The sequence below is a fragment of the Solanum stenotomum genome, chromosome 12 (genome assembly GCF_019186545.1).
Source record: "Solanum stenotomum isolate F172 chromosome 12, ASM1918654v1, whole genome shotgun sequence".
In the NCBI taxonomy this organism is placed as follows: Eukaryota; Viridiplantae; Streptophyta; class Magnoliopsida; order Solanales; family Solanaceae; genus Solanum; species Solanum stenotomum.
In genome coordinates this window covers 11,554,377-11,580,604 of record NC_064293.1, presented here as the reverse complement: position 1 = coordinate 11,580,604, position 26,228 = coordinate 11,554,377, and the positions used below count along the sequence as shown (strand labels likewise).

The window sequence follows — 26,228 nt, the reverse complement described above, 5'->3', positions numbered from 1 at the left end:
GCAAAAGAGTTTCTAAAATATGATTAGTATGACAAATCGAGTATGTCATCAATGTTTAAATAGTATGGTCTCTAGATATACCATCAATGTTTAAGCAATATGAATATCCCGAGTCATCAATGATCATATTAAAAATATGGTTTTGATTTGTTCTTTTTAGAAAGAGTTTTCAAGTGCCTTCGGGCTAAGTTTTAAGTAATTATCTCAACTAAAGAAAGATGTGTTTAAAACACTTATGAGCTAAAGTATTTTTGGGAGTAGTCTTGAGCACCGAATTGGGGGAGCGTTCAAAGAACATACGGCCCCCATAGAACCATGTAGCCAACATGGGATTTCTCGGGTCATACTTTTTAGATGACCACGAAAGTTAAGCTAGCGGATCCACTAAGCAATAATAAGGTCCTATATCACGGCAAGGTATAGGATGGTCCTTGGGCAACGTGAGGTAAAACGTTGTATCACCACTTAGTTTCATAGTGGTGGTTATCGGTTAGAGAAACTCCCACAGCAGTAGAAAGAGCTTGGTTCCTCGATAAGTTCTGCTTAGTATGAATGGGGGTATGAGACTTCATTCATGCATTGCACAAGTAGACTTTGAGAGCAAGCATGGTATTTTCATGATATTATAAATATGATTTTTACGTTATGTTTTAAATAGTTTTATAAGCTATATATATATTGCATGTGTCTCATTGCTTTATATTGAGTTCATTTATTCATAAGTTGAATAGAGCCAAGGTAAGTTCTCTTTTGTATTCCTTTCAAGCTTAAGTTGTTGTTTAGCGGTCCAGCTCGCTTATTCGTACATTCATGTACTGATGCCAGTTGGTCTGCATCGTTTTATGATGAAGACGCAGGTACCCAGGATCAGCATCCAGTACGCCGTTGATCCAGCTGAGCACTCCAGAGTCAGTGGTGAGCCTCCTTGCATTCCGGAGGACTCAGTTATTTATGTTCTTAAGTTTTGTTTTATTAGGATGTTGCGAGGTCTGTCCCAACATCCATCTCAATATTTTAGAGGCTTCATAGACAGTCAGTCAGTTAGTTTGAGTCTCTCTTTTGTGTATATATATATGTAAATATTCTATTTTGAGACTCGAGTTGCTGTTTTGGCCAGATTTTTATTAGTTGGTTGTTTTATAACCTTCCATTGCATTGAGTTATGCTGTTGAGTTGAGTTTCTGCTGAGTTAAGAAAGCCAGACCAAGGGTTCGCTTGGGGCCAACAATGGTCTCCGAGTGCCGGTCCCGCCCAGGGTGTAGGCTCGGGGCGTGACAGAAACACAAAAACATGAGATAAAAAATTTAGGTGTATTATTGACACTTCACTCTAACCTTAACATGAGAACAAATATATGGTGCGATTATTTGTAATTTATTATGATATTAAATTATATTTTCGAATTATAATTATGATAGAAAGTCTCAATGATTAATTTTGTAGTTTTTTCTATATTCTATTTAACTGGGATTCATAATCTTATTTTTTGACAGAAAAGAAAACAAATTTATTTTTGTCTAGGTTTCAGTCAAATAAAAATGTGATGGATATACAAGTCTTTTTCTAACCTAAAGGAAGAATGACACACATGACTAATTTGGGATCATTGCAAAAATAGATAGAATTGGAGTTAAATTTACAAATTTACTTAAACATAGAGCTTCGAAAGGTATTTCTTGAATTAAATTTATTTGTTCTAGCATGATTATAAATCTCTTTTAGTATCATTTTTCCTCCGACAAACACACTATTTCAATGTTGTTGACCATATTTTTACAGCAATTGCAGTTGGAGATGAAAAATTGAGATTTGTGTCACGTCCCGTCATATCACAGTGAAAATTTGTGTCCGAATAGGGGCGGAAGGGTCTAGAGTTGTGGAGAGGTTTCCGGAAGACTCTAGAATCCTTTAGATTATTCAAGAAGGCTAGAGAATTACCTAGAATTCGCTAGAATAACTTAGAAGGCAATGGAAGGTCCTAGGTAGTTTCCAAGAAAACCTTAGAATTCTCTAGAATGTGTAGAGAATTCTAGAAGAGGGACTAGATATTTTCTTGGAAAGCTTTAGAATTTCCTAGAATTAGTAGAAGATTCTAGGGAGGGACCAAAGTGTAAATAGTTTAGGGACTTGTAAAGTAAATATTAATTATATTTTAGTCCCTAGGAGGTAGTATAAATAGAGGTGCCCCTCATTTGCAAGGAACCATCCAAGCAAGCAACCAAGAAAGAAAGTGTAAAACATTCTTCCAAGCAATATAAGCCTTCTTCCAAAATGATCTAAGTCTTCCTTTTCATTCTCTTAGCGATCTTAGAATAAAGAGCTTTCTTGAGCTTACAAGATCTTGAAAGATAGTGAGTAAGTTGTGAAGAGCCGCACAGAGCTTTAGTGAGAACTCTAAGTCCGTGACAAAGTGGTATTAGAGCGAAAGTTTGATACTAAGGGAATGACAACCGAAGGAGACGTAAACGCCGCTAGCACCACCAACGTCCATTCGGAAGGTGGAAAGAAGAACCGCAAGGGAAAGAAGCCCCAAAAGAGTCATGAAGAAATGTTGTTGGATCCCACACCAAGCGAGGCACTAACATCTCATCCACCCTTAACCACCGAAGCAAGTGACGAGGAACTTGGCGAGGAGGCCATTGACGTCACCGCAGGAGAAGAGTGGGTCACAAGGGTTGAAGTGCCAAGGTAGGCCGTGGAGATATTAGGCCGGCGCATGAACGTGGCCGATGGCAAATTCAAGACTCTCGAAGACTTCACCCTTGAGGAGACCGAAAACATCTGTAAGGAGTTAGAGGGACGTCATCGGGCCGAGTTTGAGATGAAGGAGGCTATCACTTCCTTGGAGTGTCGGCTCATGGAGGCGTTGAGCATGATTGAGACCATGAAGGCCGAGATGAAAGCCCTCAAGGAAGGTGTGGCAGCTGGAGGATCATCGTCGCTTGACCGAGATAGGGAGGCCAGGGTCGAGGCTCCCAAGCCACCTATGTTCAAAGGCGTCCGTGACACGCAAGAAGTGGAGAATTTCCTTTGGTATTTGGAGAATTACTTCAAGTGCAACGGGCTGAAGAGTGACGAGAGTAAGGTCAACACCGTTATGTTGTATCTTTTGGAGATGGCCATGCTATGGTGGAGCGCAAGGAGGCCGAGATAGGGAAGGGGACATGCACATCAACACCTGGGAGCAATTCCGGGAGGAGTTCAAGAAAGCCTTCTTCCTTAACAATGTCATCTATGAGGCGAAACACAAGTTTAGGGAGCTGAAGCAAATGGGCAATATCCGCGCATATGTGCAGGAGTTCACTACCCTCACGCTTCAAATTCCTAACCTCACGGATGATGATATGTTGTTCCACTTCATGGATGGGTTGCAAAATTGGGCCAGGACGGAGTTGGAACGTCGGCAAATCAGGACCATAGACAAAGCCATCATGCAGGCCGAAGCTTTGACAAACTTCAGGCAGGAGAAGCCCGATAGAGCCAGAAGAGAAGAGATGAGAGGTAGTCATGACCATAGTGGGGGAGATCGTGGCAAAGGCGAAGAGCAGCGGCCATATCCCAAGAATCATGATACCTACAAGTTCGATGAAAAAAAGTCTGGACGTCATGGCAACACGGAGAGGAAGACAGAGGTTGCCAACAAAGGTGGTTGCTACATATGTAATGGGCCTCATGGCTATGCAAAGTGCCCTGAACTGAAGAGCCTTGGTGCTATCCTACGAGAGCGGAAAGTGAAAGACGCACATGAGCAAGGACAAGGCGTAGAGACAACACAGTTAGGCTCGATAGGACTATGCGGAGCCATCACGAAGCAGCCAGAGAAGCCAAGAGGATACGACACGCAGTATGTCGACATTATGATAAATGGGACCCGCGCGTGCTATGGTCGACACGGGTGCAGAGGTCAATATCATGACCAAGACGGCAACGACAAGGTTGGGCCTGGGTTACAGTCCAAGTAAAGCCCAACTCAAGACGATCAATGCACCCCCGACTCCTGTGAGCGGAGTCGCACATGGAGTGAGCATCACGCTAGGCGAGTGGCAAGGTAAGACCAGTAATTCTTGGGCAGGAATTCTTCCAGCAGTGCCACGTGGTGATCGACCCTTACCTCCAACGACTTCTAGTCATGGAGCAAGGAAGATCATGTATGGTGCCCCTAGTTAAGGTACCGAAGACGAAAGGACAAGTCCGTCTAACATCCCTACAGCTCATAAGAGGCCCTAAGAAGAAGGAGTTGACGCATAGAGCCATCATTGCAAGTCCGAAAGAAGACAATGGCGCAAAAGGGTCCCTGCCACCACGCCTACGCACGGAGTAGGTTCCAGAAAGGAATAATGCCGTGATGCCAAAGAAGCCGCCGAGGTGCTTGCCTCCTAGGAAGGAGGTAGGTCATAAGTCCGAGCTAGAAGTGATATGGAAAACGTTGAAGGCATTGCGCAAGGGCCTTAATCGAGTTAATGGACTATTGGTCGTGCACGCACAAGGCTCGGATGACGATGTAGCAGCAATGCGACGTGGTCGTCGCATCAATAGGTGGGGGAGAGTGTCACGTCCCGCCATATCACAGTGAAATTTTGTGTTCGAATAGGGGCGGAAGGGTTTAGAGTTGTGGAGAGGTTTTCAGAAGACTCTAGAATCCTTTAGATTATTCAAGAAGGCAGGAGAATTCCCTAGAATTCTCTAGAATAACTTAGAAGGCAATGGAAGGTCCTAGGTAGTTTCCAAGAAAGCCTTAGAATTCTCTAGAATGTGTAGAGAATTCTTGAAGAGGGACTAGATATTTTCTTGGAAAGCTTTAGAATTTCCTAGAATTAGTAGAAGATTCTAGGGAGGGACCAAAGTGTAAATAGTTTAGGGACTTGCAAAGTAAATATTAATTGCATTTTAGTCCCTAGGAGGTAGTATAAATAGAGGTGTCCCTCATTTGCAAGGCACCATCCAAGCAAGCAACCAAGAAAGAAAGTGTAAAGCATTCTTCCAAGCAATATAAGCCTTCTTCCAAAATTCTCTAAGTCTTCCTTTTCATTCTTTTAGCGATCTTAGAATAAAGAGCTTTCTTGAGCTTACAAGATCTTGAAAGATAGTGAGTAAGTCGTGAAGAGCCGCACAGAGCTTTAGTGAGAACTCTAAGTCTGTGACATTTGGCTATGCTCCATTTATTTTTTTCTCCATTTTTCTCAAGTTCTTATTTGGATAAGAGACACTTGTCATAAATTCAAATTAAGACACTTGTCTTTTAGCCTCCTAATATTGAGTGTAGTGCACAATATACCCGTAAACAAGACTCTACTAGACACAATGTGTAAGCTTAATTCCTATGACATATCTTTACACTAATTACAAATTTGGCACTCTACAAAACTGCCACGACTCGAAATCGAATCATGATGGCGCCTATCATAAACTCCTAGTAGGTAAGCCAAAATCCAACTAGCACGCGATAAACAAAGCTAGAATATAACTAACACAAAAGCAATGATAAAATAATAAGGGGACCATATCATAGATATGTACAAAGAGTACAAAATATACAACAAGGGCCTAAAAGTGACCAGGAAAGACAAATATATACAAGAACGAATTTCAAGTCTAGTGGCACTGGTACAAGAGCGTTTAAAGTACAAGGATAGAGCTATATACAATAGGTTTGTCTCACAAAATACAAAATATAAATAACATAATAAAGAAGAAAGGTAGCAAGTCTCCAGACATCAAGAGCTCACCATGATCAAAGCAACAACAACCTTGAATGATAAAAAATCAACAAGGGTGTCTCGTTTTGGGCGTTACATTAGAATAAGAGGCAGAAGTTCAGTATGAGTACTTAAAACATAGGGTACTCAATAGGAATAGTAGGTTGACTGAACCCATAAAGAAACTGTATAAATATAAGGGGCACGATAGTGCTAACACTATGAAGTAACAGGTAACTAGAATCATTCTCATAAGTACTGATAGTGAAGATACCAATAACAAGGGTTAAGTCACACTAAATGCAAGTCAACCACATACAAACATACAATATGAGATGATGCATTGCATATGTGGCCAAAACATAAAGTAAAAAGTCTTTGAATCCCCTTGTTGGCCGCTGTAGTCTCCCCAAGACGTTGTGCAGACATGCTGCCGCTCAACTACAAATGCAAAAACAATAAGATCTGAAATTCAATCTATAGGCCAACTAAAATCACACCCTAGACTCATCATCATAAAGTAAAACCCGAAATCACACCTCGGGCAATGAGTAAATAAGAAAATAGTACATCTTTCAAAGAAACCTTAGGACCAACGAATTTAGGATAAATCTCTTTTTAAAAGTTGAAATCCCATAACAATGGCACAATCCTTTGTTAAAACAAAATTTTCATTTGTAATTTTGAAATACACTCCCACGGGGCCCAAACAAGTAAAACTGAGGCCTGTAATTTTAAAAACCCAAAAATTCACAAGAAAATGCATATAGATGTATTCCATTCACAGTTAGATCAATCCTTAACATATTCATATCACACAATCAAATAGGGTAGAAACCCTCCACAGTACAATGGTACTAACAAGGATTTCTTGTTTGTCCAAATCCAAGGCCTCAGGCCCACCATCACAATACCATAGATGAAGCCAAAACCACAAAAAGAAAACACCTAAATATTCTAACAAGAAACTTACAACATCTAGAACTAAGTTTAAATCCTAAATCCCCTAAGAGCATTGTAAGGATTCTATACTAGTCAAAGCTAAGGAAAAAATCAACCTGAACTAAGGCTTAAGGCTAGGCTAATAGTTTAAACTCCCAAAAATGGCCAAATCATAATAAAGAATCAATATAGCCTAAATTCATTCTAACACCTTTCTAACAATCATGCAAGTCAATTTATAGAAGATCTAACTATTCTAAGTCTAAAGAAGGAAGTTGTAACCTACCTTAAAGTCGAAATCGCACTCGAACTACTACTTAAAACTTTTTCTTTCAGAAAATCCTCATGCCACTGTCATGCTATTGAAAACAGAAATTATACGTCAATACGGGAATAATGATATCCATATTGATATTAAAATTTTATACCATAGAATGGGTCAAAAGTTGACCCTTGGAGATCGATGATAAAATGAAGAATTAACTCCATTATTATGTTACCCTCAAGGTGAGGATCACATGACCCAAAGTTATGTGCAAATAGAAGTCAATTCATACCTCAAATTGTTCAAAAGCTTACTTTGAAGAATTTGAAAGTAAGGGAATTTTGAGGTTCAAATCAAGAACAAAACGCAGAATAAAAGTTATAATATGCAATAGATGGCAAATGAGAAGAAAATGGACAAAAATGAGCAAAAATCTCCTCATCATGAACTCGACAATGGACAAAAAATGGGAGCACACTGATATGGAATTAGAAGGGTGATGAGACTTAAAAGTATCAGGGTTCATCACACCTGTGGACCATTGGTCGCAGGTGCAACATTGTTAGAGCGGGAAAAGGCTCGCAAGAGCAAAGGTCAACCTTTCCTCCGACTCCACCGGAGTGGATAAAAGCTCGCTAGCACAAGCTCGCTGGAGCGAAAAGGCTCTGTAGCAGTGAAGGCTATTGATATCAATGAAGCAACACCATCATTGTAGGAGCATATCCTTTGAAGCTAGCCAAGCTCTCGCGGGAGCAGTTGTATCAACATCTTAGGATAAAAAATCTCAAGTCTTTAATAGACCTTAGAATTCATCTAGGATCCTTCAAATGCAAATCAAATATGTTACCCAATTATAAACGATATTCTGGATTCAACAAGATGAATCAACCAATGAATGTTGTCTTGATGAAATGTTGACCGAAGTCAACACTACCACCAAAATAATTAGAAACCAAAAAATAACCATGAAGTACAAAATCAACCTGACCACTATAGGATTCTAACCAAGGGTCCTACTAGAATAAACTCAACGCTCTAGAGCTAATTGACAAATTTCCAATCCAAGCCCATTTTCCGAGAATGTTAACTGAATTTAACCCTTTTAACACAAAAGCTCCAAAATAGGAAAAACTCACTCAAAACTCTCCCGACTACCTTGGGAAGTGTCTCCCATCCTATCACATAAAAACATAACATAGGAGCTATGTATAGGGGCAAAATTGTCAAACCACACAAAAACATGAAGATGACTATAAGGGTCATTATGAAAGAAAGAGTCCTGACTGGCACCTAGTGCCTCACTTGATCGAGCAAACCAAGTGAAACCAAATCAAACAATGCAAGTGGGCTATTGGGTCCACATCAAATCAATAACATTCAACAAAAAAATTTGAAATGTAAAAAAATGTAATGCTATCCATGCCACAATCTTATAAGCATAATCTAATGACAAAGCCAGTAAGGCCACACTTGACATTCTCGACCAACAACATGAATCTTCAAGTCCCTAAATTGAAAAACCACTAACATCTAGTCAGGTCGAGGCCTGACATACCCATTATCTATAAAAGAAAAAGAAGACCGAAAACTCAAAAACTACGGAATGAATGGAACATAAAAACCATCAATAAAAATGGACCAGATATAACAAGGATCCATGTCTTCCTAATAACCTGCATGCATAAATGTAGCACCCCAAGACAACAGGGACGTTGTACGACATAATGTAACGAATATGCAAGGCGACTAAAATAACCAAAAAAACAAAACTCAAAATTAAAAACCTTAATATGATAGAGTTTATCTGCACAAAAAAAATCTCACCGAAACAACATTACCTCTATAGTTTGTATCCATTTCCCTTAAGTCTGATACAAATCACCCAAATAACGAGCAATTCAACCATCACATAACAATCTACCCGGACCTCATATGATCACAGGTGCCTACCCGAGGGATATGCTTCATGTGTTTGTTAAGTAAAAAATTGTAAGAGTCTATTTTTGTGGTTGACTTAAGGTTAGATGTGTTGACTTGTGTTACTGTATTGTGGTTACTTGTTCTAGATTCATACCTTAGAACTGGCCGTATGATCTTACCAGTACATTGTGGTTTTTGTACTAATACTGCACTTGCTTTTTCTTTGTTGAGTACAAGACATATTCTAGTTGTTGTTTTGAGACCTCAGCTTTGATACATGTGACTTCTTATCCAAGGGTTTCTAATCAAATTGCACTTGGTTATCATAGTACAAAGTCCATCCACATCATCCATATTTTCCACCATGTTTGTCTGACCCTTGTTTTTGTTCTTTTTTGGGGGACGACAGTCAGGAGCCATGTGGTAAGCTTTTCCACAATTGTAGCAGTTGCCCTTGAATTTTTTCTTAGCTTGCCCCTTCTTTATTTTTTAGTGGACTTCTTTGTTTTCTTACCTTTTAGAGGTGCCTTTTCAACAGTATTAGCTCCCATAATTTTGATTTCCCACACGACTTTTTCTCGGCTATTTTTTATCTTCCTCAATATTGCGATGAATCACAAGATCTTCTAGCTTCATCTTTTTGAATTTCTACGTTAGATAGTTTTTGAAGTCTCTCCACCAAGGAGGTAGCTTTTCAATCATCGCAACTATTTGAATTGCTTCATAACCACCATACATTCAGTAATAAGGTCATGGAAAAAAACTTGAATCTTTTAAACTTGGGATGTCTAGCATTTTATAGTTTAGGAACTTGGCAACTAGAAATTTTTTCAAGCATGTGTCTTCGGTCTTATACTTTTTCTCAAGTGCACCCCACAAGTCTTTTAAAGTATTCAAAGCACTGTAGATGTTGTATAAATTATCCTCTAAAGCACTTAGAATGTACCCCTTGCATAAGAATTGTGTCTGTTTCCATGTCTTAACAATCATTAATATGTCTTTGTTTGGCATATAGCGGCAGGAACTGGAGGGTCTTCACTGGCAAACTTCTGCATACCAAGAGCGGTAAGCCAGATAAATACTCTTTATTTCCATACTTTGAAGATGACTCCAAAATATTTTCTTGGTTTCTCTGCCCATGGCACAACAATTTGGCTTGGTTCCACAACAGTCGCAGAAGTAGTAGTGCTTTGCCATTTATTTTCACTATAAAAAATTGACAAACTATTTCAGTAAACAATAAACAGAATAACAAACTTATCACAACAACAACAATGGAGTTGTTATATTATTCAAATCATTGTACTAGCTAGTATAAACAGTAATGTTCCACCGATGTTCTAATATTCTTCAAGTTGAAATATTAATTTACACTTAATATTTAATAGATTGGTGAGGTTTATAGTTTTTGAACCAAATGCTCAGTATGATATATTCCATTAAGTTTGTACATTCTTCAAATCGAAGGAATAGAAAATCAGATGATTTTAGTCTCTAAAAATTAAACACATCTAAAATTTTACACGGAGTTAAAAACCACTCAAGTTTTAGTCTCCAAACAGGATATATATTACTCCCTCCGTCCCATTTTATGTGGCAACATTTCCTTTTTGGTCAGTCCCAAAAAGAATGTCACATTTCCTTATATGGAAAGTATTTAAAGGTACAATTCCTTTTTTACCCTTGTTGGTCCCACTTAATCTTAAAATAATACTCCAATACATTTATGAGGAGAGAGAAAAGTAAGTCTACTTTTTAAAGGGCAATTTGGTAAACATTTCAAAGTCTTCATTTATTTCTTAAACTCCGTGCCCGGTCAAATGTTGCCACATAAAATGGGATGGAGGGAGTAATAAATAATAATAATAATAATAATACTACTAATAATAATATTAATAATTTCCTTAAGATTGTTATATGTAATGAACCTTCATGCCATTTTCCCTTTTATTTCATTCTCTTCGGCGTTTATAGCGTTCTTATAGTGACCCCATTGGGATTGACAGTTTGGTTACTTGGCCGTTTGTTTTGTTTTTGTGCAAGTATTTGTGTTTTGGAGCTTTAGAAACTTGAATGAATAACTTCATTCATAACTTCAGGAAGACAACTTAAAATGAAATTCTGATGGTTTTGTTAGCTCCGAAATATTGAGTGTGGTCTCAAAGGACCTTTGGTGCGAATCCCGAGGCTTCCAAGCCTAGTTCGAGCAACTTTGTAGCTTATGGCTTAAAATAGAGTTTGTGTGTAGGACCCTCATTACGTCAATACGACATTGGTTGGAAGTCTAAACATCTCCATTAAGTCTAGAATGTTGAATTTGGTTGGTTAGCATAATTCATTTACATGCACGGGCATCTGAATGAATCTCGAGCATCGTGTTGGGGATTTTCAACTTTGTGGAACCAGCTGATGTGCATCAGCTGGTGCAACCTCTATTTACCCTTTGTGTTAGCACGAGTTGATCCACGTTCATGGTGACCATCGGTCTTGGTCTCCGTGTTCGCAAGCCCAATGTCGCATTTGTGGAGGCTTGATGGATTGGCCATCGCGTTCGCGGGCCTTGCACTGCAATTGCGTGAGCAAAAAGGCTGACCCTTCACGATCATGGGCTAGGAATTGCATTCACGATGCCTTGAGGTCCCAACCTTCCATGACCATCGACTGGGTCCCATGTTCGTAGAGGTTATTTAATTGGGTTTTGTTGATAAAGACTTGTCGCGATTTCAGCTTAGTATAGCTTATTCAAATTACAATTTTAAGAACTAGGAGCCTCTAAATTAGTTGATTCATGCTGCATTTTGTTGGGGTTTTTTATGGATTTCATTTGGGATTATTCAAGGAGGCGTGGAAACCTCATTTCAAAGGTAATTTCTTGTCTAGATAGACTGCCCAAGTCTCTTTAATGGTGTTCTTGTGATCATTTTCTTGCATGACCTGTTTCTAATTATTTTCGAGCTTTAATTGTGCCATTTTCGGGGAACAAGTTCAGTAAGCTAATTATAACTAATTAATGGAGTCTGTTTGAGATTCACAACATAGGTCCCAAAATTTTTTTTGACTCAATTTCGGGGCCATCTCCAATTATTGCATTTTTAGTGTTTAAACATCCGTATTGACGTTGTGATCATTTTTGGTGACGTGGTAGTAATCGAAGGCTGTTCAGAAGGGGAAAGATCTAGAATTATGATTTTGGAGTGCACACAGTCTGCATTGAGGTAGGCTATGACTTACAGACCTTTAGATTGAGCTTATAAATGTAAATTCATGTTTAATAGCTAGAATTAGGATGGGTTTGTAGTTGAATCATGCTTAATTGTTAGAATTCATATCTTAATCTTATTTTTGGGTTTTCGAGAAATCGAGCATGCTAATGTATAGTTGTGTTGATCTTATCATTATTTGTGGTTTTTGAAACGTTTTTGATATGATGATTGGTAGCTTGTTAGTGGCCTTAACCTAGGTGTAGGATAGTGATTGCCTTAGACATGAGTTTGGAGCCGATAGGCCTTAAAAATTCTCCGATGTTTTTTCAAATGACTTACCTCTCTGTAGACTGATATAACAAACTTTGATTTGATAGTATGGTGTCACGCCCCGAGCCTACACCCTGGGCGGGACCGGCACCCAAAGACCATTTCTGGCCCCAAGCGAACCCTTGGTCTGACTTTCTTAACTCAGCGGAAACCTAACTCAACAGAATAACTCAATGCAAACGCAAGGTTACAAAACAACTTAACTTATAACATCTGGCCACAAAGGCAACTCGAACCTCAAAATAGGATATTTACATATATACATAGATGAGAGACTCAAAACTAACTGACTGACTGTCTATGAAGCCTCTATAATACTGAGATGGATGTTGGGACAGACCCCGCAACATCCTAATAAAACAAATCTAAGAGAACAAAACAACCGAGTCCTCCGGAAAGCAAGGAGGCTCACCACTGACTCTGGAGTGCTCAGCTGGATCAACGGCGTGCTGGATGCTGATCCTGGGAACCTGCGTCTGCATCATAATAAGATGCAGGTCAACTGGCATCAGTACATGAAATGTACGAGTATGCGAGTTGGAAAGCTGAACCACAACTTAAGCTTGAAAAGAGTGCAAGAGAACACTTACCTTGGCTCTATTCGACTCATGAATAACTGAACTCAAAATATAAAGCAATAAGACACATGCAATATATAACGCTTGTAAAACAGTGTAAACAACTTAGCTCGTTAATGATAAAACAATAACAAACTCAACTTTACTTATATAAAAGTAATATAACTTTAGTGGGAGATTCTTTAACCGACAACCACCACTATGAGCCCTAGTGGTGATACAACGTTTTACCTCACGTTACCCAAGAACCATCNCTATCTTTACTAAGTGGATCCACTAGCTTAACTTTCGTGATCATCTAAAAAGTATGACCCGAGAAAATCCCATGTTGGCCGCATGGTTCTTATGGAGAGCTGAGTTACTATGAACTCGTGTCCCCAACTCGGTGCTCAAGACTACTCCCAAAAATATACTTTAGCTCATAAGTGTTTTAAACACATCTTTCTTTAGTTGAGATAATTGCTCAAAATCTAGTCTAAAGGCTCTCTTGGAATCGATGTTCCTTTCTTACTCAAATGTAAAAACATTTAGAAACTTCTTTGGGAAATACATAGTTCCCTAATAACCTTTGAGAAATGGACTCGACTTTATGCTCTTGACTTAACTTGAAACTTGAGACTCTTCACTTGGCTTGAACTCTATACTCTTTACTCGACTTGAAACTTGAACCTTAAAACGAAGGTAAAACGTTTAATAACGACTCTTGAAAAGCTTTAGCGACTTGCTTGAACTTACTTCTTAACTTTGCTTGACTTGACTCTAACTTCACTTTGACTTCGATCCTAACTTGCCTTGAATTGAACTATGGATTCAAGGTATATGATCCCATGTTTATGGATGAGTTCGGGATGTCTAAATGTACCTTAGAGTGTTGAAAACAACTATAGAACATAGGTACAATACCAAGGAACATGCATGAGAAAGTGTGTAAAGAATGGGGGAACTTGGCGTCCTTGGCGCTCTGCAAGGCGCGGAGCGCCAGCTCTTGAAGCTCAGAAGGGACTTGCTGGCTCTCTGCTAGGCATGCCGCCCCAAAGGCTGGACTTCAGAGTCCCTTTTAGGGCGTGCTGGAAGGCGCGACGCGCCAACCCCAAAGGCTGGACTTTAGAGTCCCTTTTGGGGCGCGCTGGAAGGTGCGACGCGCCAGCCCCTTGCCCAAAAAATCCGACTTTTCTCCCTCTTTTTCCCAACTCTAAACCACCCTAACTTCAATGGACTCAACCCCAAACACTAAGGATAAAAAATATCCCTCAACATTAAAGAAATTCAACTCAAACACATAACCAAATCATGTCCCACAACCAACAAAAATGTCACGCCCCGAGCCTACACCCTGGACGTGGCCGACACTCGAAGACCATTGATGGCCCCCAAGTGAACCCTTGGCCTGGCTTTCTTAACTCAGCGGAAACTTAACTCGACAACAACTCAATGCAATGCAAGGTTATAAAACAACCTAACTGATATAATCTGGCCAAAAAGGCAACTCAAGTCCCGAAATAGAATATTTACATATATACATAGATGAGAGACTCAAAACCAACTGACTGACTGTCTATGAAACCTCTATAATACTGAGATGGATGTTGGGACAGACCCCGCAACATCCTAATAAAACAAAACTAAAAGAACAACATAATCAAGTCCTCCGGAACACAAAGAGGCTCACCACTGACTCTGAAGTGCTCAGCTGGATCAACGGCATACTGAAAGCTGACCTTGGGTACCTGTGTCTGCATCGTCATAAGATGTAGGCCAACTGGCATTAGTACATTGAATGTACAAGTATGCGAGCTGGAAAGCTAAACCATAACCTAAGCTTGGAAGGAGTACAAAAGAACTCTTACCTTGGCTCTGTTCAACTCATGAATAACTGAACTCAATATATAAAGCAATATGACACATGCAATATATAAAACTTGTAAAATAGTGTAAACAACTTAGCTTGTTAAAGATAAAACCATAACAGCTCAACTATACTTATATAAAAGTAATATAACTTTAGTGGGAGATTCTTTAACCGACAATCACCACTATGAGCCTTAATGGTGATACACTGTTTTACCTCACGTTGCCCAAAGACCATCCTATACCTTGCCGTGATATAGGAAGCTAACTTTACTAAGTGGATCCACTAGCTTAATCTTTCGGATTCATCTAAAAAGTATGACCCATTAACTCCCATGTTGGTGCATGGTTCTTATGGAGAGTTGAGTTAATATGAACTCGTGTTCCCAATTCGGTGCTCAAGACTACTCCCAAAAATACTTAGCTCATAAGTGTTTTAAACACATCTTTTTTTATTTGAGATAATTACTCAAAACTTTGCCCGAAGGCTCACTTGGAATCGATGTTCCTTTTTCTTGAAAACTAGCCCAAAGGCTCTTTTGGAATCATAGTTCCTTTCTTACTCAAATGTAAAAACATTTAGAAACTTCTTTGGGAATACATAGTTCCCTAATAACTTTTGAGAAATGAACTCAACTTTAAACTCTTTACTCAACTTGAAACTCTTGACTCTTACTCTTTACTTGACTTGAAAATTGAGCCTTAAAATGAAGTTAAAACATTCAACAAAGACTCTTGAACAACTTTAAAGACTTACCTTGACTCACATCTTTAACTTCTAAACTCAACTCTTAACTTCACTTGACTAGGAAACTAACTCTCCTTTAATTGGAATCATGGATTCAAGGTGTTTGATCACGTGTTATAGATGAGTTCTTGACGTTTAAACGTACCTTGGGGTGTTGGAAACAACTAGGGAACATAGGTACAATACCTAGGAACATGCATGAGAAAGTGGGGAAGGAATGGGAAGACTTGGCGCTCTAAGGGGCGCGGAGCGCTAGACCTCAAACTTCAGAGGGGTCTGGTTGGGGCGGCGCCCCAAGGGCTCGACCTCAGAGTCCCTCTTGGGGCGAGCTGGCTGGCGCGACGCCCCAGCCCTTTTCCCCGAAAACTCAACTTTTCTCCTCCTTTTCTCTAACTCTAAACCTTCTAAACTTCAAAGCTTTATCCCCCAAACACTTAGAATCATCAAAACCCTTAGTATACACTAGATTCAACTCAAAAACACCACCGGAAACATACACCAGACCAACAAGAACTACAACACAACACAACTACAACTTCAACAATTCCAACCAACAACTTCACTCAAACATAATCAATCTTTTCTCGAAATTAAACGAGCTTGGCGTGTGGGGGAAAGAACCAACCCAACACTATGAACTCACATACCTTAATAGGGATCACCCCCGAAGAAAAACACGACGATCTTTACGAAGTTTGCTTCTTCTCCTTTCTCTCATTTTTTATCAAGAACCCTAACTCTTACTCTTTTTAAAAAGGGAAAAACTGATCAAAAATCAGTCTTACACCTTAATATATATCCAAAGACAAGGCTAGGGAAAAGACCAAAATACCCTTAAAATTTCCGGACGGACCCTGCCAACTGTCCAACTTTCAAAGGGCATAACTTGCTCATACGAACTCAGAAATGAGCAAACTAGATGGCGTTGGAAAGACCAATCCACGAACTTTGCAACCATAACTGGAACTACACCTAGATCATCCCGAGCTAGGAGTTATAACTGTTCAAATTTGGCCAAAAATTCATTATTTTCCATACTTTGCCAAATTTTCCAGATTTTTGAATTCTTTCCAAAAATGAAAATTTCCAATTCTAAGCCTCTTCATAGTTATTTCAAATTGTCGGATGTTACAAAGAACTTTAACAACACAATCAACAACACAACCTAACAACTTCAACAACATATCCAATCTTTTCTCAATAATAAAAATGAGTTTGGTGTGTGGGGGAAATGATCAACCCAACACTAAGAACTCACATACCTAGTAGGAATCACCCTCGACGATAACCACGATGATCCTTGATGGAAACTTGCTTGATCTCCTCATGCTTCTCTTCTTCTCCTCTTGACTCTCAAGCCCTAGCTCTCACTCTTTAAAATGGGACAAAAATGATCCAAAAATCAGCCTAACACACAATATAACCCCAAAAGAAATAGCTAGGGAAAAGACCAAAATTCCCTTAAAATTTTCGGACGGATTTCCTGCCAACTGCCCAACTTTCAAAGGGCATAACTCGTTCATAGGAACTCGGAATCAAGCAAACTCGGTGGCGTTGGAAAGATCATTCCACAAGCTTCACAATCATAACTGGAACTACTCCTAACTCATCCTGATATAGGAGTTATGACTTCTCAAAGTTGGACAAAACTCACAGATTTCCCACACTTAACCAAATTTCCAGAATTTTGAATCAATTTATTCCAAAAATGACTATTTCTGATTTTTAAGCCTCTTCATAGTTATTTCAACTTACCGGATGTTACATATGGGCCTTATCTAGGCGGTAACTCAACTCTTGTGACCCTTCATCTATGCCTTTCTTGGTCGATGACTCAGGATTTGATTTGGTTTGAGCTTGGAGTGATTCGTTGGCAACCTTAGGGTGGTTTTCCATACACGGTGGCCTTATGATGGTGATTCTTGTTATGGGATCGTTTCTTGCATTGTTATTATAGATGCGGATTCAAGGTCTAGGCATACCGTTCTCTTAGCTGCAAATTCAAGGTCTGGACATATTATCTTTAACCATACTCCGAGTTCCGAGCACATTACTTCCGGTCGAGTAAGACTTGGTTGCATGGTTCTATTGTGTTCTTTGGGTGTTCTAGCCGTGGTTCGAGGTCCGGGTTGTGCATTCCCTTATTCTCGATTCACTAGTTCTCATTCATAAATAGTTGTAGCTCTTCTGTGTAACCATTAAGCTTATGAGGATCCATTCAGGTTATTACTTTAACTTACACATGAGTGTATCTTCAGTGCTTATGGGCGTCCAATTAGGTTATAGCTAGTTACTTGCCTTCCATTTCCGTTCATTCCTAGACTTGTCTGCACTACAGTTAGTCTATCGTTAGCATTCCGCTTTTGACCTCTAGTTATCATTATTTCTCGCTTTTCATTATTGTCTTTACTTTCCAAACTCAGTCAGCCTATGATACTTTTTGGCTACCTATTATTTCGGTGCTCATACTACACTCTGCATCTATTTTCGTGATGCAGGTCCGAGCACTAGTCGCCAACATTGATTTTGATCCTGCTGCGAAAATTCAGAGACCAAGGGTGAGCTTATGGCGTCTTGGATCCGTCTATATCTTTCCCTTTATATTTTTTACTAATCTTTTATACTTAAGACAAGTCTGTATTTTTGGTCCACTTTTGGGATTATTATTCTTTTAGTAGCTCTGTACGTGTGGCTTCTAGGTCTGGTGATTAGATCTTCTCTTTTGGTTGTATATATTGGTGTCGCTCTTACTTTTCGCTGTTTTTCATTAAATTGTTTTAGTTTTATCTTATGATTGTTGTTTCTACCCAATATGCATGTTACTTGTGATTACGAGATATGGATTGACTTACCTACTGGCGGGTTATGGTAGGTGCCATCATCACTCAAGGGTTCGAGTTGTAACTTTATCTAATATGTATTATGAAAATATTTAGAAGAACAACTTTGAAGAACTTCATATGAAACAACAAAGTTTAAAGAATATTTTCAAAACCAGAAATTTAAAACCAGTAAACAGAAAAGAATCAAAAAAATATTTTTCTCGAAGAAAGTCGAGCACAATGAATGCACAATATTTCCTTAAGTAAATTTGTAACATCCGACAATTTGAAATAACTTTGAAAAAAAAGCTTGAAATTGGAAATGGTCATTTTTGGAAAAAAATGTGAAATTTCAAAATCAGGAAAGTATGGAAAATAATGAAATTTTGGCCAACTTTGAATAGTTATAGCTCCTAGATCAGGATGATCTAGGTGTGGTTCCAGTCATGTTTGCAAAGTCCATGGAATGATCTTTCCAACGCCATAGAGTTTACTCGTTTCCGAGTTCGTATGAGCGAGTTATGCCCTTTGAAAGTTGGGCAGTTGGCAGGAAATCTGTCCGAAAATTTGTAAGGGTATTTTGGTCTTTTCCCTAGCCTTGTCTTTGGATATATATTAAGGTGTAAGACTTAATTGTGATCAGTTTTTCCCTTTTTAAAAATAGTAAGGTTTAGGGTTCTTGAGAGAAAGGAGAGAAAAGAGAAGAAGAAGTAAGATTTCGTCAAAAGATCGTCGTGGATATCGTCGGGGGTGATCCCTTTTAGGTATGTGAGTTCATAGTGTCGGGTTTGTTCTTTCCCCCACACTCCAAGATTGTTTAATTTCGAGAAAAGATTGTTTATGTTTGATTGAAGTGGTTGGTTGGAATTATTGAAGTTGTAATTGTGTTATGTTGTAGTTCTTGTTGGTTTGGTGTATGTTTCCGGGGGTGTTTTGAGTTGAAACTAGTGTATGTTAAGGGTTTTGATGATCCTAAGTGCTTGGGGGTTGAAGCTTTGAATATTGGAAGGTTTAGAGTTGGAGAAAAGGAGGAGAAAAGTCAAGTTTTTAGGGAAAAGGGCTGGGGCGTCGCACCAGCCAGTGCGCCCCAAGAGGGACTCTGAGGTCCAGCCCCTGGGGCGCCGCCCCTACCAGAGCCCCAACCAGACCTCTCTGAAGTTTGAGGTCTGGTGCTCCGCGCCTCTCAGAGCGCTAAGAGTGCCAAGTTTTCCCATTCCTTCCCCACTTTCTCATACATGTTCCTAGGTGTTGTACCTATGTTCCCTAGTTGTTTCCCATACCCCAAGGTACGTTTAAACGTCAAGAACTCGTCCATAAAACGTGAGCAAATACCTTGAATCCATGATTCCAATTCAAGGAGAGTAAGTTTCCAAGTTGAGGGAAGTTAAGAGTTGAGTTTAGAAGTTCAAGAAGGGAGTCAAAGCAAGTCTTTAAAGCTTTCCAAGAGTCTTTGTTGAATGTTTTAACTTCATTTTAAGGCTCAAGTTTCAAGTTAAGTCAAGTTGCAAGTTAAGTCAAGAGTTTAAAGTTGAATTCATTTCTCAAAAGTTATTAAGGAACTATGTATTCCCAAAGAAGTTTCCAAATGTTTTTTTTTACATTTGAGTAAGAAAGGAACTATGATTCCAAAAGCGCCTTTGGGCTAGTTTGCAAGAAAAAGGAACATTGTTTCCAAGTGAGCCTTCGGGCAAAGTTTTGAGTAATTATCTCAAATAAAGAAAGATGTGTTTAAAACACTTATGAGCTAAGTATTTTTGGGAGTAGTCTTGAGCACCGAATTGGGGACACGAGTTCATATAAACTCAACTCTCCATAAGAACCATGTTCCAACATGGGAGTTAACGGGTCATATTTTTTAGATGAACCCATAAGATTAATCTAGTGGATCCACTTAGTAAAGTTAGCTTCCTATATCACGGCAAGGTATAGGATGTCCTTGGGCAACGTGAGGTAAAACTTTGTATCACCACTAGGGCTCATAGTGGTGATTGTCGATTGAAAGAGTCTCCCACTAAAGTTATATTACTTTTATATAAGTAAAGTTGAGTTGTTATTGTTTTACCTTCAACAAGCTAAGTTATTTACAATATTTTACAAGCTTTATATATTGCATGTGTCTAATTGCTTTATATATTGAGTTTAGTTATTCATGAGTTGAACAGAGCCAAGGTAAGAGTCCTTTGTACTCCTTCCAAGTTTAAGTTGTGGTTTAGCTTTCCAGCTCGCATACTCGTACATTCAATGTACTGATGTCAGTTGGCCTGCATCTTATTATGATGCAGACATAGGTACCTAGGGCCAGCATCCGGTTCGCCGTTGATCCAGTTGAGTACATCAGAGTCAGTGGTGAGCCTCTTTGTGTTCCGGAGGACTCGATTATGTTGTTCTCTCAGTTTTGTTTTATTAGGGTGTTGCGGCGTCTGTCCCAACATCCATCTCAGTATTTTAGAGGCTTCATAGACAGTCAGTCAGTTGATTTGGAGTCTCTCATCTATGTATATATGTAAATGTTCTATTTTGAGACTCGAGATGCCTTTTTGGCCAGATTTTATTTCAGTCAGGTTGTTTTAAAACCTTGCATTGCATTGAGTTAATCCGCTGAGTTAAGAGAGCCAGGCCAAGGGTTCGCTTGGGGGCCAGCAATGGTCTTCGAGTGCCAGCCACGTCCAGGGTGTAGGCTTGGGGCGTGACAAAATTATTCCCCTTAAGTACCCAAGGATAATGAAATATATTCTCTCATGAAAGAATGATCTTACTCACCAGTGTATCAGTACCTAAAACTATGGTGTCAGTGAACCATTCAACGGTAGTAAAGAACACTAGAATTTATTTGTGCAGAAGAAGAAGAAGTTCAAAAAATCCGTAAGGAAAAATATGAGGAATGGAATGTATTTATAGTCATGGAAGCACTGTATTTGAAAGTTTGCAACCTTCCAGAACAGTCATTTGAGAAACGATGAGAAATTTAAATAAAATCTTGGAAAAATCTAAATCAAGTCGCGCGGATCCAGTTCATGTTGTACATTTCACCAATTTAATCAATAATTTTATAATTATAGTTAAATAATTAATTTAATAAATAAAGAAAATTTTTCCAAAAATAATTTCTCGATCGATCATTTTCCAAAGTCAAGCTGAGTCGAGTGAGTGACGACGACGACAACACAAAAGGGTCCCTCTTTTGAACCCTTTTAACAAGTAAAAGTGTTTTTCCTTATTAAAATACTTGAACTTTTCTTTCCACCATCAATGAAGTAGAAATGATTTTCACCAAAGCAAATGGGAACACTTCATATTCCCTCTCTTTCTCATTTATTCTTATTAGACCCAACAAGCTCATTGAGAGAATGTGCTTTAGTAAGCCAAGCATAGTTATAGGAAACTCTTTCCATTGTGATACTTATGAGGAGAAGGTTTCTTGGGAAAACTAACTTCCTCTACCAATGGCTTCACATCGTGTGAGTCTTTTCAGACAAAGGAAAAGGGGACGTGTGATGGATCCCGCATTCCTAGTGCAATACCACGATCTCATGTCTATGATTTCAACTTCATATTGTGGAGAGAAAACATAGACGAATTTTAGGAGTTAGTTGAGAGCATTTAAAAAGGTGATCAACAATGAACATAAAGTAACTTTTAAGGTATGCATTAAAAGATGTTTTGGGTAGATTTTAATTGTGTAACGCACTAATGCTTACCTAACATTGAACCCTTAGGATAGATCGATATTTTCTGGAAACCACCCAAGAACTCAAAGAGTCAAAGAGGAGATTTTCACGATTCTTTCAATAATAGAAATTCTCAATTCCATCTTCAATTATGATGGTGACACTAGCTTTTATAGTCAATTTATGAGTTAAAAATATATATTAATCAATGGGTTGAAAGTTCATGCAAAAAGCTGATAAATATAGAAATGGATTAAATATGAGTTTGGTATTATCCCTAGTGACTCCAATAACTTGATATGTACCATATATATCAAATCAATGGATATGATTTATGGTATAAATGGGGGCGATGCAACTTATATGACTCGCAATCAATGTTTTAGTCTGTTAGGGTTTGTTGAGATTGAATGTATACTAACATAGAAAAATTAGTTATGTTATGTAGATTGAGTATGTCAGCTTGTGTTCGAGCAATAACAGTTGTTTAAAACAAGTTGATAGAAAAGGTAAGGAGAGATGTACCTTTATCAAATCTTTTCTTAAAACCACGAATCTCCATTATATAGCAAGATGTTTTTAATGTAAATGTATTCATGCATTTTCCACGTTTCATACAAGTTATATATTAAATACTATCGATCTTTTTATATGATGTGAATGTTATAATGATTTTCATGTTAAGTTATCCATGTGTTGACAGAAGAAATGCATTTATGATTATTATGCCAAAGGGGCTATCAGGGCATAATGATTGCCTTCGGGGCGATAAATGTAGTGCCTAAGGGTTATTAAGACGTAATGATTGCTTATGGGGATATAGTATTAGCAATATGGGTATACATGTTGAATTGCATCTACCGAGCTTATGGGAGATCAAGTAGGTAGTATTTGTTGTTGTTTGAACCTGTCGAGCTTATAAGGACCTAGGTAGGTTGTTGTTTGATTAGTGTTTGTTTTCTAGATTCAGGAGTTTGTCACTACTCTCAACTTGTTCTTGACTCCCTTACCTGATTCCTTTAAGATTATGATATCTGCTGAGTTATTTTATTTCCTTTCATACTCAGTACATCAGTTCAAACTAATGCCTCAGCCTCACGAATGAAAATATATAATGGACAATTAATTAAGACTTCATGTAAAACGAAAAACATCAAACTAAAGTTTAAGGTTGCATTTGAACAATTTGACAACATTTTGTAAGATAAGACATTAAACATTGCCTATTTATGCATCATTAACTACTTTAATAAACTTCATGGGATTACAACCTCTTTCCCACCACCATGCTTCACAAATTCAGCTGCCGTGAAGAACATCCCATGGCAAATGCAAAGTATTGAAATTTGCTTTTCTTGTCCACCACTATAGAGAATCCTTCTGTCAGTTTTCCATTTATGATACCACCAGAAGTTGTCACAGAAGGCATAATCTTTAGTAGTTCACTAGCATTCATCAAAGTGACAATATTATCAGAATTCTTAATTTTCTTTAACGGCTTTTCTCCATTGCTTTTTGATAATACAATTGACTTACCCTTATCTAATACTTCATCAGAATTCTTAACTTTCTTTAACGCCTTTTCTCCATTGTTTTCTGGTAATACAATTGACTTACCCTTATCCAATACTTCATCAGAATTCTTAACTTTCTTTGATGGCTTTTCTCCATGGCTTTCTGGTAAGAAAATCGACTTACCCTTTTCCGCATTGAATTTGATAGCAGATTCTCCATTGCTTTTTGGAACAAAAGTTGGACTAGTTGCTTTTCTCTTCTCTGTAATTTTCGGAGGAACAACTATTGAGTTACCTTTCTCAGGGGTGTACGGTGTAGACTCCAGTACTACAAGAGAATAAAAAAAAAGAAATTTAAAGGGATTAAGACCTATAGAGTAAATAAATATGTGGAACATAGGGAAGACATTCTTGATTGATTGAAACAAAACACTTTCCTCAATACAGTTCAAGTAGGTCAAGCATGTACGAGTAGTGAAAATGTATAGATTTAGTTGGTGGTTGACGACTAATAAAAAACAATCGGAGAAAGGAGAAAGTTTTTAAGCTCGTTGACTAGGGTTGTCAGCTAAATTCAGTCTTCTATCCCTCCCCTACGTTTTCTTTTTGCCTTCTACCCCCAAAAAGCGGAAGGCAGGAATTAAAAAAAATGGAAAGAGCATAAGAAGGCATAAACAAGATGAAACAAGTGCAACAACCTAAAATCAGGTAAGACCAACAAAATGTAGAAAAATGGATATACACCATACCATTAATTTCAGGCATATCTTTTGAGTTGTTATTCATATCAGATCTTATAATCTCAATAGCCCGCTGAAATGCAGGATTGTTGGCAACTGATGCTATAATTTGTGAAAAAGGTTGAGGCACTGAAATTTCGTTAGGATTTTCAGTATTATAAAGGCCACCAAGTGTGAGATTGAGATCAATTTCTTGTTCATCACTTCTATAGGTAGAAGTTTTACCCTTTGTTGTAGCCATAGATCACTGCAAGAAAGAAAAACAAATACATAAGATGCAAATACAAAAAAAATTATATGTTTAAATTTAGGAAAAAATATATAATAGAGATATATTATATATATATGCACCATATCAACCTAGAAAATAGTTATATATAGACATGTTAAGTTTATTGATTGAAGAACTTGAAACATGGAATTAGTTCACTAATAAAACACATCATATGTCTAAATTAAGTTGTACTCACAAAACACAGAAGAACCAGGCGGAAGAAACTAAGAAAAATGTACATCTCGTGTAGTTTCAAAGGATGAAGTAAGGATTATATAGTAGAAGTAAAGGAAATAATAACTTATTTACCCTTGCAATCTTTATTATTTTATCAACCTCTACATATACAACCTTGTAATTAACAAGTCACAAAGGGGTACAATCGGTATGAAATATTCAATGCTTTTTTTTGATGAGCTACACTCGAAGCTATGAAAATCTATCCTCAAATTTAATGCATTGTTTGACCATGTTATTTTGTAAATTTAAGTAGAATTTAAACAATGTATACATTTAATAGAATGGCTTATATAAAAAATGGTCCAAGATTATTTAAGTTAATACAATCTACATTTAATGAAGAGGACTTATACTATGACACAATTGAGACTTAATTAACATTATAAACATGTAAAATTACTAGAATGGTGCCATGGTGTGGGTATTCATTGATCTAGAAAATGATGTTTTTGTGCTACTCTTTATATCATATATTCTTATTCTAATTTACTTTGTTTTAGGCAGAAGATTCAAATGAGGGTTGAGTTGAATAAACATGAGAATACTATTTAACATATCAGTAAATGAAGGGGGCTTGTAACCTATTTAGGCTATACTTTGATTAAGTTTAAATTTGTCAAGATGAACTAACCAATGAGTCGATATTGAACCAATAAAATTTAAGAGAAGATTTTTTTTTCAAGTACCATTTAGTGTTTAGATAAACCGTTTGATCAGGTGCGTAGTTCGATCAATTATGATAAAACAATTTAATAAAAGGAAAATATTATTGTAGAAAAGTTTTTTTGGGATTTTTTTTATAAAGCCTAACTTTTAGGAGTTAATATAAATTAACTATATTATTTAAATATCCTTAATAACTGAATCAACAAACAAGATGATCTAGAGGGGACTGAAACTATAACATAAATATGGTGTGAGTTAGAAGTGTGTTTAAGTGGTAAAATGGCCATAATAACTTTACGTTATGACAGTGACATGAGAGTTTGTAATCAGTTTATGAGTTAGAAATATAAATTAATCAATGGGTTGAATGATAAATAGGGAAATGGATTAAGAATGAGTTCGAATATTATCACTAATGACTCCATATAACTTGATAAGTACTCTATCAATGAATATGATTTATGGTACAAATGAAAGTATGCAACTTATATGACTTGCAATCAATGTTTTAGTATGTTCGGTTTTGTTGAAATTGAATAAATAATAACATATAAAAAATAAATTGTGTTCTCTAGATTGAGTATGTTAGCTTGTGTTCGAGCAATAACAGTTGTTTAAAATAGGTTAATGTAAAAGGTAAGGTGACAAGATGTTTTTAATGTAAATGTATGCATGCATTTTTTATGTTTCATGCAGGGGCGTATACAGGAGGGGGTCACCGGGTTCACGTGAACCCATGGTCCCCTCTCGAAATCATATATAGTAGTGTTATAT

General features: G+C 37.7%; 1 protein-coding gene across 1 annotated transcript; it reads right to left on the bottom strand.

The window, feature by feature from the left end:
* Positions 1–23,311: 23,311 nt before the first annotated feature.
* LOC125847094 (uncharacterized) lies at positions 23,312–24,515 on the bottom strand. The gene is made up of 2 exons (XM_049526800.1): positions 24,284–24,515; positions 23,312–23,796 (listed from the first exon to the last, which is right to left on the bottom strand). The coding sequence occupies exons 1-2, from the start codon at positions 24,513–24,515 to the stop codon at positions 23,312–23,314; spliced, it is 717 nt and encodes a 238-aa protein (XP_049382757.1).
* Positions 24,516–26,228: the final 1,713 nt, after the last annotated feature.

Excerpts from the sequence above, each read along its gene's own strand:
- LOC125847094 (XM_049526800.1), bottom strand. The coding sequence starts at position 24,515 with ATGGCTACAACAAAGGGTAAAACTTCTACCTATAGAAGTGATGAACAA. Across the intron at positions 23,797-24,283 it reads AGATATGCCTGAAATTAATG|AGAAGAGAAAAGCAACTAGT; the intron begins GTATGGTGTATA and ends CGAAAATTACAG.